Below are 21,037 nucleotides of genomic sequence, written 5' to 3'. Positions count from 1 at the left end.
CATCTCACGACCTGAGCCAAAATCAAGAGTACAATGCCCAACCAACTGTGCCACCCAGGCACCCCTAGACTTCATTTTTTACAGCAATTTTAGGTTCACAGCAAAATCAAGCAGATGGTAGATTGCCCATATGCCTCCTGCCCACACATACCCATAAGCCTCCCAATCAACATCCCCACATCAGAGTGGTATATTTGTTACAATCACTGAATCTACAATGACACATCATTATCAAGTCAGTTAATTTGAGAGCCAGGATTTGTCTCTACAACCCATGCTTTATATACTATATCACACTGCCAATTTTTCCATTATTTTGCCGGGTGCTATTTATACAAACTGGCAAAAAACCAAAATTGTTTCATGAATAAGAATGTAACAAACTCTACAGTTATTATAAAATCATCAAGTATCCAAAAAATATTTTAACGTAAATTAATGAAGCAATATATTTGCTTACAACAAATTATACTTCCAGTGAAACACATTTCAGTTTTTTAACAAATACATATATTGCCCACTAGATTTGGAGATATAATTACACAGAAATACAAAGCACTATCTGGAACTTCTCTCCACTTCAAATGTTTCTTTTAGTAGTTATAGGAAGTACTGGCCAATATCAACTAACCACATTAAACCTCAAAAATAAAACAATACACGTTCAAAGGATATTTGTGTGTATGTTGTTCACTGACCTAACAGTCTAACATGTACTAGTTTTGAGTCCAAAGCTAAATAACAGCCTACAGCAAATGCGAATGATGAAAAACAGTGAATAAATCAACCACAGCTTATACTAGAGCCTATTATGAAAATAATGGATTTTCACTGGGAACTTCTGCTTCAATGTTCATGGAATAATACATCTTGTTTCAACAATTCTACTTCCAGGAATTTATCCTAAAGCAATCACTGGACCACTATACAAACATATATATTAGGATACTTACCAAAGTCTTATTTATAATGAAAAACAAAAAAGAAAGAAACCTAACCCACCATCAATGAGACTGATTAAATATGTACTGAGTATAGACTATCACATTGCTGTAAAAATATAAGTATTATTATGGAAAAAATGTCCAGGACACATTACGGAGTAGAAAAAACAGGTTAAAAACAATTAATATGGTGGATGGAGAGATGGATGGATGTCTGGGAAGATATACAAGAAAAAAATAAGCAATGGTTTTTTTCTCCCCCCCAAATTTTATTTTATTATGTTATGTTAATCACCATACATTGCATCATTAGTTTTTGATACAGTGTTCCATGATTCATTGTTTGCATATAACACCCAGTGCTCCCAGTGCAATGGTTTTATCCAAGGGATGAGATATTATTCTTTTTTTTTTTTTGAAGATTTATCCATTTATTCGAGAGAGAGTGAGAGCGCACAAGGGGAAGGGCAGAGAGGGAGAGAAAGTCACAAGCAGGCTCCACAGAGTGAGGAGCCCATCGCAGGGTTCAATCTCATAACCTTGAGATCATGACCTGAGCCGAAACCAAGAGTCAGAGGCTCAACCCACTGCGCCTCCCAGGTGCCCCTTCACTTTCTATTTTAGACTTTCCTGTATTATTTGCTTCTTTAAAATAATAAATAAATATTTTTATACCCAGGAAAAATTTAGATTTGTTTCAGAAAAATGTATTGTGTTGGCTTCAAATTTCGACATAATAAAATGCCTGTTTACTACATAAACCCACAAAAGGCTAAGCAGTAAACATTAGCATGAGATTTTGGTAACCCCCCACCTACTAATTCTACCTATTCATTCAATGAACCTGTACAAACAGTGCACTTATTACCATATTACATTTATTATTTCACTATAGCTAAATAATCACTTGCAGAAATTCAGCCTGCTGAGGGTAAAATTGCTCAGATGGCAGTACTGAAGAACTGTTAAAAAGGCATTTTGCCCCTTGAAAACAAGAGAGCACATTACCCAAGTATGTCCTGCACTATGGAAATGCCTTGAGATTTATTTCATAATTAAAGGTTGGGTAGCTTCTGAAAAACTGTGATCAGCCAAGCAAAAAATTTAGAAAATTTTTGAGTAATTTTAGAGGAATGCCACTTTTACGTTAAATATACGGATAGAAATCAAGTCTTAATTTAGAAACCAGAAGTTTCTTTTAAGGAAAAAAAAGAAAAATTCATTGCTAAGGTATAAGCCCATTTTGCAATCTATTCTTTAACCTTTTTTAAAAAATCAGATACATGTGGGGTTGTTTGTTTTTCTTCTTTCTTTCCTTTTTTTTGTCATTTTTTTTCCTCCCCTTGTGATGTTTGGTATAGTTAAATTTAAGATGTAGTTTTAAATAAAGTTTGGACTTACCTGTAAAAAAAAAAATTTCAGATACACTAATGAACTTCTTTTGTTAGATGATTTAGAAATCAGTTAAAATATCAAGTATTGGTAATGACTCAAAAATAGTATTATATAAGCCTACAATTGAGAACATTTTCTTGAAAAATTTCTTCCACAAATGAAAAACATAAAAATATCCCATGTTTATATTGTAGATACCTTCTGACTTCTCAAGAACCTGACAACTTAGAAACAATGTAGGAAAAAACTGGCTGATTCAAAACAAAGAATTCTTCCAAATTATTTCACTATTATTTCAGAATAATGTAAATAATTTTTTATTGTAATCAAATGACAATAAGCTCAAATTAAGAGAAAACATCAGTTGTGTGACATGGTTTTGCTAAATCTCAACAGACTTTTTTTTAAAGCAATGGATAGCCAAAGAAAGTTATTAATATTAACACAGATAATGGCAGAAAACTACAGAAACTCCAAATACAGAAAGGCTGTTCATGTATCCTAACAGCATAACCATTATGGTTGAAAAACCACACAATATTCTTTCTCACATCTGTTTTGTTAATGAGCCAAGGATGGGGGTCTATTGGGTATCCTAGACAACTGATTTAGAAGTAGGAATGTCTGGTGAATGCTGTTTATCCCAACAAACTGAGACTACATAGGTTTAGAAAGGATACTATTCTTAAATAAATTATATTTTTAGTTTTACCATCCCCAAAAATGAACTATCACTTGCCTTATTCTCCCATCTATCAAAAAAACCACAAAAAACAAAAAACTTATAAATTACTTTAGATCTTAGTTTTAAGTATTATTAGAGAAAATGTTTTGTTAAATTGACAAAATAATTACTTCACCTTTCAGGTAGATCCTCAAATATTTTAAGACTATAAGAACCCATGTGAAAAAAGATGGCTATAATATGAAGAAACAGTCTTCAACTAGAATACAATAGTTTATGACAGTTTAGCAAGAATTCTATTCTGAACTACGGTTTTTCCATATACAACAGAGACCTCTTCCAGGAAATGTCCCCTTTACAGGGCCCCAGGCTTCTTTGCATGCTATCAGGCCAGGCTTATAGAACCAAACGAATACAATGTCCCCACTGGAAAACATTATTGAATATAAACTAAATTTAAATCCACAACTTGGTACATAAAATTTTCCAAAAGAGCAAAAGGGAGTAGCATCTTGAAATGATTTCATTCATTCTAGCAGCTTTCCTAAATTACTTAACTCCTTAATTTTTTTTCTTCTTTTGAATAGAGATTTACTATTTGAAATCTGGCTTAGAAATTTAAAGAGTGATCAGGGTGATGGAATAATGGATAACGTTTAAAAGTTTTCATCAGGTTAAGCAAATTACATTTGAGGGTTACTTATATGTTCTTTTTCTCCTTTAAGTCTTTGTTTAGAAGAACAAAGTTGTTTCTTGCCTCCTTTTCAATTTTCCCTCAGGGGAAAAAAAATCCATCACTGTAAGAGAAATTCAATTCTAAAACAAAAATCAAAATAATCTTGCATATTTTTGTTAAGTCCCACTGCCAGTCAAGAGCAGCAAATAGTAGGAAAAAGTTATGGTGGCCACTCAAGAACAGCACAAACTAAAATTTAAGTGGCAACCAAGTAGAAAAACCTTTTGCATGTTCAAAATTCATGCCCTCCAGACAGAGCAGCATTTTGACAATTTTTCTTCAAGACAAAAATCTACAAGTGAGAAAACATATCCCACAGTGACTAAAAAGGATTATTTTAAACATTAAACTGAGAACCTAATGGCATTATATATTTTAGTATTTTGAATCCACAACTTTTATTCATCTCATTCAAACTTAGTTTCCATACATGCAAATTCTCTTCCTTTGGAACTTGTTCTCAAATGATTTTGCTAGATTATTTTATTATTATTTTCAAGTAGGCTCCACGTGTGGAGCCCAACGTGGGACTTGAACTCATGACCCTGAGACCAAGACTGAGCTGGGAAAGACTTAGACAATGGACTGAGCTATCCAGGCAACCCTAGATTTTTATTAGTAAAGAAATGCAGAGCCTTAAAACCACTTTGCAGATCCAAACATGAACTTAAAAGTATCACTAAGAAACATGGTCTATTCACTGCTGCAACACTGTATAAGACAATTACCAAACATATCAAATCACTTTGCATATCATTAATTTAAAGTAACAGTAAACCTTCCATTGGTAGGTGAGTACAATTCCTTCTGCCCTAAACAACAGTCTGACGTCACCTAAACATACAGACTAGAGTAGTAAGGTTCTAAAACACTGCTACTCAGGAGAACTGATATCTCAATGAACATTGCTGCTGCTTCTATTGACACTTAATTAAAACATATACTTTTAGTCCAAATGTGACTGAACTCTAAAAAACAGGGTTTCATCAGAAGTTCCTCTAACCAAGGAGTCATAGGCACAGAAACAAAACTATTGTTATATTTAAAAACCAACTGTGCCAGCTTCTCTGGTTAAATCAAAGTTCACAAAGTTCTAAATCAGTACAATGTACAGGACACCCTAAAAAATAAAATATCACATGCAAAAAAGGAGGACAAATACTAACTTTTAGTGAGGAATGATTCACCAAGAAACACTTATATAGAATTTGTATCCTAAGTCCAAGTCCTCCAATGTAATTTAAGTTTTCTATGTATCTTCTCAACAACTAGAATTTAAAACATCCTGTCATAAGGTAATACCTAAAAATCTCCACACACACACAAAAAACCCTTAGAACAAAATTGGAGCAAAGATCCAACATTTACTCAACAAACTACCAGAGACCATTTATGTCTAAAAAAGTGTTTTTAAGTAATCTCTACACCCAAGGTGGGGCTCAAACTCACAAATGAGATCAAGTATCACATGCTCTACCAACTGAGCGAACAAGGCACGCCAATGTCTGAAATATTTTAAACCAAAATATGTACCTGTCAAATTCTTTCTTTTTTTTTTTTTTAGTTTTATTTTTAAGTAATCTCCACATCCAACGTGTGGCTCGAACTCACAACCCTGAGACCAAGAGTCTCATGCCTCACCAACTAAGCCAGGTAGGCACCCTGGTACCTGTCAAATTTTTGATTTAAAACTCAGTTGCATGTTTTGCCCAACTATGCTTTCAATTTCACAATGCAGCATAACAATTACATAAGTCTCAGGAAGAATGAAAATTTTGTTTTTGATGATGACAATTCTGAGTCATATTATACTTTATCTTCATTATTAGACTACAGTTAATCATGTATAAACTGCACTGAAGAGCAAACTTTAGTTTCAAGATGGCCAAGCATATGGTTGATATTATCTAATTCTACCTCCTCAGATGTGAAGATAGTTAAACGGGTATATATTTCAGCAGTGGCATATGCAAAAAGATGTAAAACTTAGATCTATTGCTCAAGAATTCACAGGAGCATTTACTGAATCATACGTGGCTAGTTGGACCAGTTGGCTAGGTGATTGGACTTCAGAAATATTTTCTAAGACGTTGTCCATACATTGGGGCAAAATTTCATATGAAAAACCCAAAAGAGAAAAAAACTAAAAAACAAGAACAAAAACTATCTTTAAAACTCAGGGTGATTAATAAAGTATTTAACTTTCATGTTTTGTTTTCCAGGCTTGACAAGAGGACAGTTATGTAAAAGTCACCTATAGCCGAAGATCATTATATTCACTAAACAGTATGATACAAAATTAAAAAACAATGCCAGGGCACAGTTTCAGAAATACACAAATCAATGATAAACAAATGAAAGTATAAAACTCTTCACAATCTATAAACAAAGAATCCCTTTTTAAGAAAATATGACAAAAAAATGAAGCATGCAAAAGAGAAATGGGAGAAAAGGATTAGAGAAAATTTCATATAATAAAACTTGCAGTAATTCCCCTCTCCCCATCCCATCTCTACAAATTCGTGCTGTTTGCTTCTATTGACAATTATACGCCTTAACCTAACCAACAGATCCTTTATTATCATTAGGTCACTGGTTTCTTTTATTATTTAAGTTTTCCTTATATTCAAGTACCTCCCAAACTGGCAAAACGAGACCTGAAATTCAGGAACTTGTGATCCCATCAGTAACAAGACACCCCCCACCTCAATGTTTTGAAAATTAACTTATAAATGTGTTACTGTCTGGATAAAACATACTAAGAAATTTAACATATTAAGTATGATCTTTTGGAAAGCAAACCATTATGTAACATCTACTTTATATCTCTCAATTAATTACTTCAGAACCATAAAGTGTTTTTTCTTTTTCAAGGTAAGTACTGCCCATGTTGCAGTTTTTCTTAAGACTGCCGTTTTCCGAAGGAGAGAAAGCAGTTTTTTTAAATTCCAAATTTCCAGGAATATGATAACCGCTTCTCTAGGGAATAGGGAATGAAAAAAAATATTGTCAGCAATTTTAAGATCCACCTCCTCACGTAAGCAGTAATCCGGGCCAATATGACATTTCCGAAATCCTCGGGAACTACATACCATGCTGCCACAAACATCAGAAGAGAACTCGGGGATGGACGAAATGCCATCTTGCATTTGACGTTGTGCTTACACCTATTTCAAACTTAATTCCCACCGTTATCTCCATGCAGCTTCACAACTACCCTAAGAGATGAGAGAGAGCCGACACCCAGTGCCTCCTTGGGATACACAACCCGGTTAAAGGAAGCGCACACCGTTACACCTTCAATCGGAATAACAAAAGCGACGACAAACCCTTCTAGACCCGAGGGAAAAAAAAAAGAGTAATATCGCCTGGAGAACCCCAAACTTCAATCCTTTAAGCAGTGTCCCCTCCCCACAGTTTCGCCTACTCAGTGGCCCCGGGGAACTGCGGCGGGTCTGCGCGGAGGCGGAGGAGGGGCCGGGTGGGGGGCGGGAGGAGAAGCCGCCCGGACCGCGCTCACCTCGCGCACCTGGGTTGGGAGGGAGCGACGATGCGCTGGGGATAACCCCCGCCCACTGGGCCAGCCGCTCGGACTTGCTCACCTGCGGAGCCGATTTCCATTCATGGAGCTGGGGGGAGTGCTTCGAACGAGAAGGGCGCCCACCACTGGGGGCAAGGAGGCAGCGCAGGGGGCGACGCGGTGCGACAGGCACCCTCACTCGGCCCCAAGACGAGCTGGCGATGGCTTCTCCTCAGCAACCACACTCCGAAAGCTCTTGTCGTGAAGAGCCGCCGTGGGGAGGCAGCACGCGACTATGCGAGAGGAAGGAGAAGCGTGAGACGAGGAAAAGAGAGCCCCGTGCGGAACTTGCGTCGCCCGCGGCCGCTTACGCTCCCACCGCCCCTCCACGACTGCGGCGCCGCCGCCGACCTCCCCGGGGGCCGCCCCCGGAAACCCGCTGGCGTCAGTTCCGCTGCCCGGGCTCGCCCGACGTCCAAGCCTCGCCTCTCCGCCCCAAGCCGTGCGGGCGCGACGTCGGTGCGGGCGCGGCCGGCGCGAAGGACGCGGGGGAGGTGTCGGGGAGCGGAGGCCGAGCCTGGGCGGAGCTTGCGGCACGCGCGGCGGGCGGGCCCTACCACGGTCTTCTGCAGGGCCGTGCCTGCCGGAGACAACTCGGAGGAGCTGGACTCTTAGCACCACCCCAGCGTGGGGCGGTACCTGCCGGAGGCGACGTCGCAGAGGGTGGTGTAGCTTACCTGGGGAGGAGCCTACCTGGAGCGTGGCCGGTCTGCGGTGCAGGGCCCCGACCTGCAGCGGAGTGACCGGGGCCGAGCACGCCTAGGGCGGAGCCGCCCTCCTTACGGAGCCCTCCCGCCCCGCCCAGCTTGGGCGGCACCTCGCGCCTCCTCCTCAGTAAGCGGTCAAGTGACCACCACAATTGATCACTCCAAGTCTGTTGCTTTGACGACCGTGGAGGGAGGGAGGCGGGGGTATGTACAATTTAGCTTGGGAAAAGAGTATTAAGAAACAAGACATTACACAAACATCACATCGGATAATTTCCTCGTTTAAAACGCTTTAATAGCGTCTTGTCACAGAGATCAAACTCTTTTCCAGGGCCAAAACGCACCGAGTAAACGGACACTTCCTTTCTCCTCAAGCAAGACTTTCCCTCACCACTATGCTACAGCTATACTGGTCTGCTTCCGATTCCCACTACAGGCAAAACGCATCCCTTTACGACTCGGCGCCCCTCTGCTTTTGGTTCTCTTGGCCAGGAACAGAGCCTCTCCTTTCCCTCCACCCTCACGTTCTCTTCTTCCCTCCCCTGCCCGCCGCTTTTTATCTCTCAACCTGACTTACTTCAGAGAGGTCTTTTCCCGGACCACTGATCTACCGTGGAGGCCCGTTTTTCTATTACAGCATTTCCCTAATAATCCTCCCAATCTGTAATTTGTTTTACTTACTAGTTTGTGTGTCCCCTCCTGGACTAGCCTGTAAGCTTTATAAGCTTACCGTGGCCAGCACACTCACTAGGAAATAGTAGGTCCTTAATATGTTGCCTTATTGACTGAAGATTCATGATTTTTACCTATGTCCCTAAACATCAATAATGTCGTTTAGACTTTTAAAAAAATCAAAGTATTTTGTTTTTAAAGTTTGGGATATAGGGAAAAATATCCTATCTTCAGGTCCTCCCAATCACTGGGACTTTGGATCAGTCGCTTGAGCCTCGTAACTGAGAAATGGAGAGACTAACCTACCTTATGCAATTGTGAGGTTAGGGAATGTACATAAACCAGAACAAACCCTCCCTGACTAAATGTTAGTGAATAGAGTTTACTATCATTAACATTTTAAAGCACTTATTAGATGCACCTACCTTACAGTGAACATTTCATAAATGGATGGGATTCAAACCCTCATCTGACTTCAGTTCTGCCTTACTACTTCCCACCCTTAACCCTTTTACAGAATTTCAATTTCAAAGTATCAAATTAAATGTCACCAGATGAAACACTGTATCCTAAAAGTTATTTTCAATACCTGAGTATACAGAATGCAAGTCAGTAGCAGCATCCCCACAGGGTAAATACCAACTCTTGTGCAAGGGTCTATCACACCCTCAACCTCCCATTCTGGAACTGATTCCCTAAGTGATTACAGGCTTATCCTCTCCCAGAATAGACATGGTGATGGGTGATGAACCCTTGAGGTAGGCCACTGTCTTCTTTGTTGATCTTGATTAAGCAGGATTTGGACCTCCTAATTCAGTTTGATTTAGTATCCCATCTACTTCTGCTATTCAGGGACCCCACCACCTCATTAGAGTGAGTCTATGTGAAAAGTACATTAATTGTAATATCAAGAAGTAGGAAGGCAAAAGGTCTAATGATTCTACCAAAAGCAAATTGTATGAGGCTCTCCCCCAACCACATGCACACTCTATTTTTGGATAACCTCATTCCCAAACAAGTTGGCTCTTAAGGCCATAGAGCAGGATCTTTGTGTATCTTAACTGCCATAGCCCCAATGCCTAGAACAGTGCCAGTGCCTGGCACATAGCAACATTCCATGATTTGTGAGATGGATGGATGAATGAGTGGGCTTCAAGAACGGGGCTCAGGAAGCAGGCTAAAACTCTGCCCTCATCCCTTCTGGCACTGGTTGCTTTCAGAAGGGAGAACTATAAAATAGTACAGACGTCTGAGGGACAAGGAAACCAGTGCCCTCTGAAAGCTGCATTCCTAGGCTTCCTGTGTTAGATAAACATCACCATTGGATGATGAGAGCAACTGGATAGAATCCTCTCTTACAGGTGGGGTGAAGTTGCTCAATTTGACTCGAATTCAAATCTCTTCTCCCAGACCATCAGTCTTTACATAGCAGCAAGTTATTTTATACTGCAGGAGAACACATTATAAAACATACTGGCCTTAGGGACAGAGCTGAGACTGAAGGCTCTCTGCTAATGTATGTGATTCCAAAAAGTCACTCTGAACCTAACATTCCTCATCTCTAAAAGCCAGAGTACCCAAGTAGAGAAGACACTGCTGGATACCTACCCAGGAGCCCTTATCCCCTTCTTTCTTGCCTAGCAGACCAGACTTGTCTTTCTAATCCACAGACTGATGAAGCAGGATAACTGCTCAGAGGGTAACTCCTAATTAATCTAAGCCACTCATGATGAATGATCTCATTTGCTCTGCCAATGACAGGAGTGAGAAGATGACCCATTTCTAGTGAATAAGATAGGAGGCCAGATCTGCTGGAGCTTCCAAGGATTTCCTTACTTTAAAATGAAATGTAAGGAAAAATTAGTCCCTTTTCTGTTACACATTATTCTGTCAGCATTTCCTTCCTGGAATTACAGTAGCCACCTTGGGACCCTGAAGCGAACTAGCATGAGGATAAACCAACAAAGAATAGCAGAGGAAAGTCACCGCAAGAACCTGCTTTGTTGGTATTATCACTGAGCCACTGAATTAACCAACCTTGGAGCCATACTAAATCAAGACTTCTTTGTCATGTTACAGGTTTCTTATTTAAGCCAATTTAATTGGTGGTTTGTTATGTGCAATTGAAAGGAACAGATAAACTACTTCACATGAATGCTGTGAAGATACAATTAAATAACGGAGACTGTACAAAACACCTACTCACATACTTCAAAGTATCCAAAGCTGCTCATTTTCAGATCACTTCCCTTAACAAGCCATTGGCCTTTTCCAAAAACATGGCTAGGAACTCCCACTGTCTCTCTTAAGAGAAAGTTCCTTGCCTTCAGAAGGTGGGGAAGAGGAATGGAGGGCTCCCTAGAAAGATCCCTCAAGACTTTTGTTCAAAAAAGACTTTGCCAAGAGGATAGTGCTGAAGATCCTGCAGTCTAGAACAAAGGGACAGTGTATTACTGCATGGTAAACCACGGTGGTCTAAAAACCTTGACAGGATATCCTGGGGAAGGAGGTTGTGGTGCTTAAGTGGAGAACTTTTAAATGTACCTCATCCCCAGAAAGTCCACTTTTCCAGTTTAAAGGATTGCCTCTGTCATGCTCTGTAACTTCTAAGCTTGCCAGGTTTCCTCAGCCTGTAGCCAGAGGAATAAATTGGCTTGAAAGCTAGAAACAAATAGGGAGAGCTATTTGCTACAATTCAATGCTATTTTCCATTCAAGCAGTACGGATGGCAGTCTAGGGATGGCCCAGGCTCAGAACTTGAAATAATCTTCTCTTTGCACTATAACCCTTTCATTTAGCCACCAAACCCTAATTGCCATTGAGATTCTGGGGTTTGCTAAGCCGAAAGATACCAAAAAATCCCCAGCCTCACTTTGCTCCAAGGCACTTCCTAGACAAGAATGTGCTATAGTATATGTTGTCAATTGACAGGGCAAAGGAAAGGCTGCTCAACCAATACTAAAGAGGAATGGCCAGGGGTGTTAGGACAAGCCTTGACTCAAAACCTTAAGCTCCAGGACCAGACAAATCAGGATAGTGGAAGCCCACTATCTTTTTCTCTTGGGTAGCAACCAACAGCCAAATTCTGAAACCTTTTGAACATCAATCATTTCTAAAACTGAAATTTATGGCAAAATGTGTCATAATGATCATCCTTCCACTTACTCTGCTAAATACTTTATTTCTGCTTCATTAAGGGTTATAGATTTATTTAAGTTTTATTTCAACTGGGAAAAATTTCCTTCATGTTCCAATTTGCTCAAGTTCGATCAACCTAACTAACCATTGCTGCTGAAAAGAAGCTGGGTAAGGCTGGCTTGCTTCCAAGGGAATCGGACAGGTGGTAGACACAGGTTAGCTTTGCAATTTAAAAGTCACAACACTGGGCCTCCAGAGGAATGCTAGGCCCATTTATGTACACACTAGCTGCCACTGAAAATTTCTTACTGGGCCCTGTGCCAGAATCCATCTCTGAGCCATCTTCCCCCAGTACACAGAAATAACAGGGCTCTAGCAATACCAGGGAGGAATGCCAGAACTTGCATGCTTGACAACTGTACCATCAGCTTAAGGTACAAAACCACAGAACCTCCAAGTTGCGGTGAGAGTAAGAAAAGATGATGGTAATCTGGTTAAGTTTCTACTTACCTGAAGAGTCAGGAATGCTGAGTCCATCCTGTGCACTCAGTATCACTTCTTGACTCCCCCTCTGTATTCATGAACCACAATTTCTAGATAATTTCAAGTCTATTCACAAATATTGATCCCCTGATATAAGCTACAGCCCTGAGATGACAAAAAATGAACAGAATGTAGTTTCTGCTCCTAGGAGTTCACAGGCTCTGGGGAAAATAAGTCATGAAAATAAATAAAGCCAGCTGCTAAGTGCTATCGAGTGCACTGGAACACCATCTAGGACACTGGTTAGGAACAAAATTAGGTTTGTTTATTTTATTCTTTTACAAGTGTCTCCTGAGGACAGGAGGAAGCTGGAGGTGGAGGTGGTGGTTGTGGTGAACAACTTGGAAATCCTAGTCTTAGCCTTATTTAAATTGGGTTTTTTCAATGCTCATTTTCAAGAAATACTGGAGAATGACCATATAGTTACAAGATGCCAAAGAAGATGGGGTGGAGGATGGTAAACTGAATAGAAAAAAATACCTCCTCAAGGCAGCAGTTCATGTTGTTAATTACACCCTTCTTGAATCCTATTCCATTCTCCTGACTTTTCTCCCACTTCATTAAGTAAAAAATATACAAGGTATCTACTAGTGATTTAACAGTCTTCTTAAGTTCAGCTTCCTCTCATCCTTTAAATTGTGTTTCCTGGAGTTGGACTCTATGTTTTCTTGCTCTACTCTTTTTCTAAGCCATCTTGTTCATTCCTACGGCTTTACCTACCATCTATAGGAGTATGAATCCCATTATCTACAACTGTAGTTTTGTAGTCTTCCCTGAGCACCAAAATATAAGTGTTTACTGGAAACCTTAAACTTGTTGCCTCATGGGAACCTCCACACTCAGTCTATACAAGGCTATCTTCACAAAATTCACCACCTTTCTTCTATCGTCTCCCTTCTCCCCCAGTCTTGGTTAGAAGAATGTCCCAATATACTTATGGCTCAAGTAGAAGCCTGAGCATTATTAGCCTCTACTCCTCTCTCTCCCTTCCATCATCTATTGAGTACTATCTTCTGAGTGTCTCTCAAAAATCTTCCTTTCCTATCTTCACTGCTATAGCTTTATAGCCTTGTTTCAGTCCCTCATCATTTGGCTAGGGAACCGTTTGGCCACTCATATCCCCCACCAAACTTTAAGCTCCTTAAGGAGAGAGACACAGTTTTCCTCCTTTCTGAATTGTGCTTCCTTTCTCCCCCAACAATACTGCTGGACACAGTGCTTTGTATGGTTTGTTGAATGAAGAATAAATGGAGGCCTTGTGAAGTATGGTTACACAAATCTGCAGTTTCAACACTCTGGTGTTTTCTTTCCTATAGAGGTGATAGTTCTGCTGTTATAACAATCTAATACTCTAACCTAAAATATATCAGAGATATAATCAATCCCAACAGTTTTCTTTGTTAATGGGAGTGGGGGAAAAGAGAGAGAGACCGCACTTTAGAAATAGAAGCCACTGTTGTCTTTATAAAACACAGAATTGTGCTGCTGCTGTTGCTTGCTTTAGAAGGAACTGTACATTACAGCTGCTGGGATAATTTTACAATGGACTGGACAAGGTACAGCTCAAAGCAGGACACAAACACAAGTCTCAAAGGGAAACAAATGCAAACAAGTACACAGCTGTGGGGCTCCAGGGACATTTCCCCATCCATGCTGGACTTGAGAGGGATAAAAAGTTTAGAAACTAAAGTGAAACCCAGAGTAGTCACACATGCCCACCAGATGGCTGCTAAGTGCAACATCACACACCAATCAGGTTGGACTGTGTGCACAGGAAAGTCATTTCATTTTTCCTTATTGCTACTACACCAGGGGACTCAGTGCATTTGACACATTGTCTTTACTTGCACAATCCTTGGAGGGTTTCCTATTTTCCTTTTTAAAGAAGGAAATCTGCCTTCCCCACCTTATTCTGTTTTGTTTTGAGCCCATTCCCTCCACTCCCATTCTTAGGCTCCCAAACAGCAGCCAGAGGTTCTAAGTCAGTAGGAATAGAGTAAGGGGAGAGCACCAACCTAGCCTCTCTCCCTGCCTAGGGAGAAGGCAAGTCCTAATAAAAGGGGGGGAAAGAGAAAACCACAGAATCCCTTCTCCCCAATCTGCTTAGAAGGCTAAATAGGAAAGAGTGCCCTGCATATCCCTGCCATGATCAGACTTTAAGAAGGAAGGCATCCCAGCTACCATCCTGGATTGGCCTAGGCCCAGTAAATATAAAAAATAACTTCACCCAATGTAGTTTCCAAAACTGCATTTTGGCTAGTTTGAGATAACTTTCCACCCTGAAGGGGAAGGAACTTCCATTCTTCTTTGTTAAACATGATGCCGGGTCTAAAACACTGCCCACCAGCCTTGCAGATAGATACCCCATGGGCCAGCTAAGAATTCAAAATGTCCCCTTGGCTGCCCATCCTGAGTGCTAGCCTCATCTATTGAATTCTGGGACCCCCCCCAAAACAAAACAAAACAAAACAAAAAAACAACCATCCAAGAACATTGTTGCTTAGCAGAAGAGGAGGCTGCAGTGGAGCTATCTAGTAGGTGGGAACCAGGAGCTTTTAAGGGAGGTTTCATGCTTCTAGGTATCTTCCTTGTCAACATTATTCTAAACCTAAGTTCCCATCAACAATAGCCCCAGGCTTATCTCGAGTTCAACAGTAGCACCTCAACCCCCAGTGGGTCAGACTGGACTGGAAAAATGATCAATGAACAGTGCTCTTTCCCATCTTTTATCCAAATTCTCTCCATTCTCTTCCCATCATTCTCTTCTTCCCCCAAGTCCATCCCCTAACCCTCCAACCCTGGAAACCAAGTAGCTCAACCCTAGGACAGCCTGAGAAAAGGGAGGCAGGTAGAGAAATGGAACCAGATCTAGAAAAAGCAATGAGAAAAACCAACTCCAAGGAGTGGACAGGTGTGGAAGTTGTCAGAAGCCCTCCTGATTTCATGCAAGGTAGGCAGCCCTGCTGCTCTGTCCTTGTGTAACGCTGATGGCAGTCCAGCCCAGAGAGAACATCACCAGGCTTGGGGAACTAAGTCTTGGTCTTCTGCAGCCAAGGAGCTAAGCCTGACCTTGCTAGCTAACAGTGGGATTATCAAAGCCATGCAGAGAATTCATCATCACATAGGCAGGCAGGCCAGCAAACAAGCTTAGTGAAAGAAAAAAGGAAAAGGAGCCAGGGAAAGAGATAAATAGAAAACAGAGGCAAGAGAGTAGAACAAAGGGAGCAAGAGACCTGACCAAGAGGATGAGGCTGGGGTCCCCCCAACACTTCCTCAGAGCACAAGTAAGAAGCACCACTTAAATCAAATCCAAGAAAGCCAAAGCTTGTTGCTAATACCACTTCTCAATCTGCATGCACCACCTTTCAAAGAATAATCCTCAAGGTCAAGGGTATTTTTCAAGTCTCAAAGATTTAAAAAAAAAAAAAATCAGAGCAAGAAGTCATTTTCTTGCCATTGCCCAAACCGCTTCTCTTGCTTTTTATTTCTTGAATGGCATGTGCAATGCCAAAGAGCTAAAAAATGCATTTCAGGCCCCAGCTCAAAACCCAAATGGAGACAGTGAGGCAAAGAGAGAAAAAGGAGAGAACATAAACTTGTTGCTGAGAGTAGGTGGCTACCACCAGCTCCCTATGGATATTTGCAAATGCTGGTGAATGACTGGACCCTCCAGGAACAGTGCCCTGATCCCAGCCCCTAAATGCACCCAAGAAGAGAACATGCAGAGCCCATTGTCCCAAGAGAGCTCCCCTCCCCAAAGGGTGACTGAACACGAAGTAGACAGTATATGAAGGCGATGGACAGGGCAGATGGAGTGTTGGCATCACTCTCTTTAGGCACTTGTGTAAGGAATGTAGGCTCTCCAGTGAGCTGCCTCCTCCCAGAGCCCTCCATTCCGTTCTTCAGCTGGGCTGTACCCATGGGGCATCCCATGCTATAGCCAGTAGGAAAGAAGTAGAGGAGGAGTTACTCAACAGTCCTGATGCCTTCTCCATAATCAATGTTTGTGCTACGTTATGTGAAGTCGCTGAACAAAGTAGCCAACCAGAACAAAACCTGGGATAGACTGTTTTGCATAGCAAATCTGGGTCTGTATAAGGGCTGCTGGGGAGGGGAAATGGTAGCTCTAAGCACACAGGCCAGGATTCAGACTGGCCTCCAAGCCTGAGCTAGGTCTAAAGTGTCATGGCTTCATCACCAGATTGGGGCAAACCCAAGCCCAGGCTCCTCAAAAAGAGGAACATCCACACTGAAGCTGCAACTCCTCATCCCAAGCAGTGGGAGAGGAAAAAAATGAACAGTTAAGGAAAGAGGGGGCCTTGCCTCAAGGCCAGCAGGCACCAAGCTAGAAACCCCCTACTTTTCCAGTTCTGCAAGACAGCCAAACCCCATCTTTATCTAGGGAGACAAAAAACAAAACAAAACAAAGGCCCATGCCACCCACTCACATGCCCTAGTGGGAAACTGGGAAAAATTCATTTGTGTAAACAGAAGCAATAGGGAGCAGCAAAATCCCCCAGCCTGTCCACAGGACACACTGGAATCTGGGATGAGCCAAAGTGTCAGACAGTCCAGAGAAAGGGAAGATGCACTTGCAGGAAAGAGTGCAGGGCAGTGCAGAGGAGGGAGCCTATAGCAAGAAAAAGATAGTATCTGCACAGGGGAAGGATGGAGCCTGAGCTCCACCATGAGGAGATAACCACCCTCTACCTAGCCAGGCCAAAGAACAAGTCCGGTACATAGTTCCTTCTGATGGCTCAATGTTTCTGGGATGTAAACTTATTGGGCATGGGAGGGATTTCCAGATTTTGGCAATAGACTCAAGTTATGGTATAAAAATAACATTTAGCTTTTGCTCCTTTTTCTGATTTTAGACTTCAGATCATTTGTTATAAGACACCCCAGTTAAGAAATATTGAAACATAAGCGACTTGACCATCAGGGGAAAAAAGAAGCCAAGAATGAGAAATGCTATGAAAGTAACTCCAGACCCAGGCAGGTGGGGAGCTGGGGGGACAGGGAGAAGAGGAGGCGTTAAGTGGAGAGGCCAGGGGCCAGTCCTCTCAGCAGCTCCAAGACATCATGTCTGAAAGTGCAAATGTCAATGGACTTTAACCATCTTGAGGTTGTGATCTTTTTAAAAGCTCAATGAATATGGAAGTCAATTCCTTTGAATGCAAAATAGCTGGCGCTCTGGCTGGAGGCTTGTTGGGTTAGGGGTATTTCTTCCCCACCTACCTCCTCTCCCACCCCCACCCCATCCCCCCAAAGAAAGGTACAAAAGGTTGCAGTTCTGCAGCATTACCGTTACAGGGAAGGCACTGGTTACCCACCAGTAGGCGGAAGGAAGACAGGGTCGTGTCACTTCAGAGCTAAGTGCCATAGTGCCTTAAGTCTTACTAGGGGCTGGATGTCTGTCAGGGAGGAGGTGTAAGGTGGGGTAGAAAAGGTGGAGAGAAAGGAATAAGGGAAAGGGGGGTGGCAGCTGGGGGAGGAGCAACCAAAATCATTAGCATTAAAAATCTTCCTACAAACTGGATTTTCAACCCATTAAAACATCTAGTATTCTAAAATATTGATCTGGGTCTGGTTTCGTTTTTCCTCTTAAACAAATCTAGACCTTTTCTGATTAAGGCTCCTAAAAAATCCTTCCCTCCTCCCACCCACTTTCTCAAGCCCCTCACTCTCCCATCTAAATTATCAAACCCAAACCTACCAGCTTTTGTCCGCGGGGCTGCAGAGCCGACCTTACCAAGCTGTCAGGCATGAGTCTTTAGCACTGCAAGTCACATGAGACACCTGTGTGTATGGTGGGCACCAGTGCTGCCCCTCTTGGTCCAGTGGGGTCAGGGCCAGATGTGACAAGATGGGGTGAGGGGTGGGGGTCATGAGGTGGACATCAGAGACTTCTGGCTGGTGGTCTGGCTTACTGGCCCTGTTCCCCACCCTTTTGCCCCCTTTGTAGAAGGAAACAAGGCCTTCTGAACTCCTCCCTACCCTCCCTCCTCCTCCTTGCTTCCTCTGGATTTGGGCGGCACAGCTCTTGGGGCTTGGAAAGCTTTCTTCTATCCAGTGAGGTAACAGCGTTCTGCCTTCAAGCGAAGTACATGGTGCGCAGAGTATCCTGGTGAACCTGCACGGCTTTGGCCAGGGCCTGGGGGTCCCGCCCATTGCTCTGCCCCGATATGTGGCTCCCCTCTCCACTGAAAAGCAAAAATGAAAGAAGTCCTTCCTGGTGCACTGAGCTCCTGCTAATTCATTCCCCCATCCAGAGTACCAATTCCCATACCAACTTAAGAGAAAGTCCCAACCCAGATTTGGGCAGATGAGCCCAAGGATATCATAATGTACAATATTCATTTCCTTCCGCCCAAGGAAAGTTGAGAGGATCTGGTACCAGAAGCTGAAGCAAAAGGGAAGCCAGCTTGATCCCAAGCCTCACCTGTCATGCTCCTTGTCCACTAGGTGGTATCGTGCCCGGAAAGCCACCAGGCGGGCATAGTAGGCAGGTGCTGGGATAGAGACGGAGCGTGTGCATCGTACATAAGTGTGGCACAGCTGGTACGTCAAGATCTGGAGCTCATCCGCTGTGAAACGGTTGTCATCCCAAAGGACATAGTAATGGGATGGTCGGCTGGTGCCCTGGGAAGATAGGAAGATGAGGGGGCCCCAAGCTGGGCAGAAGGGATGGCCAATGCTAAGGAACAGGATCACTGTTAAGAGTGTGGTTGGAGGGACGCCTGGGTGGCTCAGTCAGTTAAGCGTCTGCCTTCGGCTAGGGTCATGATCCCAGGGTTCTGGGATCAAGTCCCACATCGGGCTCCCTGCTCAGCGGGGGAGTCTGCTTCTCCCTCTGCTTCCTGCTCCCCCTGCTTGTGCTCTCTCTCTCTCTCTCTGGCAAATAAATAAAATCTTAAAAAAAAAAAAGTGTGGTTTGGGGTGCCTGGGTGGCTCACTTAAGCGTCTGCCTTCAGTTCAGGTCATGATCCCAGGGTCCTGGGATCGAGTCCTGCTTCAGGGAGCCCGCTTCTCCATCTCCCTCTGCTGCTCCCCCTGCTTGTGCTCTTTCACTCTCTCTCTCTCTCAAATAAATAAGATCTTTAAAAAAAAAAAAAAAAGAGTGTGGTTGGGTTGGAAGACCCACCCACGAAAAGGCAAACACAAAGCCACCTATGTCATAAAACACCCCTGTTATGGGCAATCCTGCCTAAGATGTTCAAAATGTACTTCTGTTCAAGTATGCTAAGGGCTTATTAAGAGAAAAATCCTTTTCTGAATGCCCTCAGTGACGACTGATATTTTAAAGGCAGTGGGAATAATCAACTCATCTTTGACCCATTGGAAACCCCTGGTCATAGCCCGGCTACCTGGATGCCTGCATGGCTGCACAGATAGAAGTCGAACTCAAATGGGTGGGTTATGTTGGTGTCCACAGTTGTCCCAGCTGGGATGTTACCACTCTTCCCAATCTGTAGAGAGACAAAGACAAACGAGATCCCAAGACCTGCCTGGCCCTAAGTAGGACCCCAACTCAATTCTACTCTGACTCCACCAGAATCTCAAAAGTAAAGCAGAAGTTGCTGTTCCCAGAGGGTACCAGATCTTGAAATAATGCGCTTCTACTGTCACACAAACCTGTGGTTAAGTGCTGATTTCACCATTCATTAGCTGTGTGACCTTAGTAGGTCGTTTAAGATTTCTGAGGTTAAACTGGAGGTAATAATAGTACCTACCTCACAGGGCTGCTGTGAGGAACACACCTTGTACGGTGTCTGACATACAAGGGACGTTCAATAAGTAGTAGTTCCCTTTCCCTTCTCTGGAGTTGGTCTACATGGGGGCCTACAGGCCAGGGAGCTAGGAGGAGGGAGAGCAAGCACAAGAGCTGGGGGAAGGGGTTAGGGAGGACAGACAAACCAAGGACTAATCTCAAGGGCTTCTTCCATACTACGAAAAGGGAGTCAGGAGGACAAGGGCGGCTTCCTCAATCCCTCACTCACTCGCTCATTCTTGTCAGCACAAAAAAGGCGGGTATGATGACGTTTCTGCACCACAATGTAAGTGATCCCAGGCTGGTAGTCCTTTTCCAGTTTGATGCAGGCATCACGAATGGCCAACAGCTCATAATGGAGGATCTAGGCAAAGGGTGAGGAGGGAGACAAAGAGAAATAGCTCCTCTTGAGTCACATCTTTGTCAACTAAGAGGTTGCTGTTTGTAATACGGCTTTTTGCTCAGTCCCCCTCTATAAACAGACACCCAACCATTACAGATGACATAGCCTTTCTGTCAAAATCAGCCTTACACTCAATTCACATATGTTGCTATAAAACCTTGGCCAGGAGAGCACTCACCTGGTTCCTAGGCATAAAGAGACCTAATATCAAGACACAGAACCAAAGCACATAGACTTCACTAAAATCACAATGCCCAAAGTAAGGTCAATCTCAGGATCAGAAGGATAACAGGAATTCCCCTGTGAGCTCCAAAAGCAGACAGTGTTGAGACCACCAGAGAAGAGCAGACACACAGTTCAGGAATTGGTACAGTGGGAGTAGATGAATTCAGTCCTACAAAGAAGTAGGATTATAAGAATATGGACTAGCTAATGAAGAACCCACAAGTAAATAACCATATGC

General features: G+C 42.7%; 3 protein-coding genes across 8 annotated transcripts in view; 1 reads left to right on the top strand and 2 right to left on the bottom strand.

Moving 5' to 3' along the window:
* LOC113929225 (protein argonaute-3) overlaps window positions 1–7,706 on the bottom strand; it is a 127,445-nt gene extending 119,739 nt beyond the window's left edge. For both annotated transcript variants that reach the window (XM_027605945.2, XM_027605955.2), the window contains exon 1: window positions 7,363–7,706. In XM_027605945.2, coding sequence (XP_027461746.1) covers window positions 7,363–7,381 — 19 coding nt within the window. In that variant the 5' untranslated portion in view covers window positions 7,382–7,706. The remainder of the gene's footprint in view (window positions 1–7,362) is intronic.
* On the top strand, window positions 7,388–8,083 carry LOC113926888 (atherin-like). The gene has a single exon (XM_027602281.1). It carries the CDS (start codon window positions 7,502–7,504, stop codon window positions 8,081–8,083), a length of 582 nt encoding a protein of 193 aa, XP_027458082.1. The 5' UTR covers window positions 7,388–7,501.
* Window positions 8,084–12,643: 4,560 nt separating this feature from the next.
* AGO1 (argonaute RISC component 1) overlaps window positions 12,644–21,037 on the bottom strand; it is a 37,141-nt gene continuing 28,747 nt past the window's right edge. For all 5 annotated transcript variants that reach the window (XM_027605984.2, XM_027605974.2, XM_027605995.2 and 2 more), the window contains 4 exons: window positions 20,401–20,535; window positions 19,768–19,869; window positions 18,843–19,042; window positions 12,644–18,603 (listed from right to left, as the gene is read on the bottom strand). In XM_027605984.2, the coding sequence (XP_027461785.1) occupies window positions 18,495–18,603; window positions 18,843–19,042; window positions 19,768–19,869; window positions 20,401–20,535 (546 nt within the window). In that variant the 3' untranslated portion in view covers window positions 12,644–18,494. The remainder of the gene's footprint in view (window positions 18,604–18,842; window positions 19,043–19,767; window positions 19,870–20,400; window positions 20,536–21,037) is intronic.

This window comes from Zalophus californianus, chromosome 4 (genome assembly GCF_009762305.2).
Source record: "Zalophus californianus isolate mZalCal1 chromosome 4, mZalCal1.pri.v2, whole genome shotgun sequence".
In the NCBI taxonomy this organism is placed as follows: Eukaryota; Metazoa; Chordata; class Mammalia; order Carnivora; family Otariidae; genus Zalophus; species Zalophus californianus.
The sequence above is the reverse complement of the archived record's forward strand: the minus strand, read 5'-3'. Positions and strand labels throughout refer to the sequence as shown.

Excerpts from the sequence above, each read along its gene's own strand:
- LOC113926888 (XM_027602281.1), top strand. The coding sequence starts at position 7,502 with ATGGCTTCTCCTCAGCAACCACACTCCGAAAGCTCTTGTCGTGAAGAG.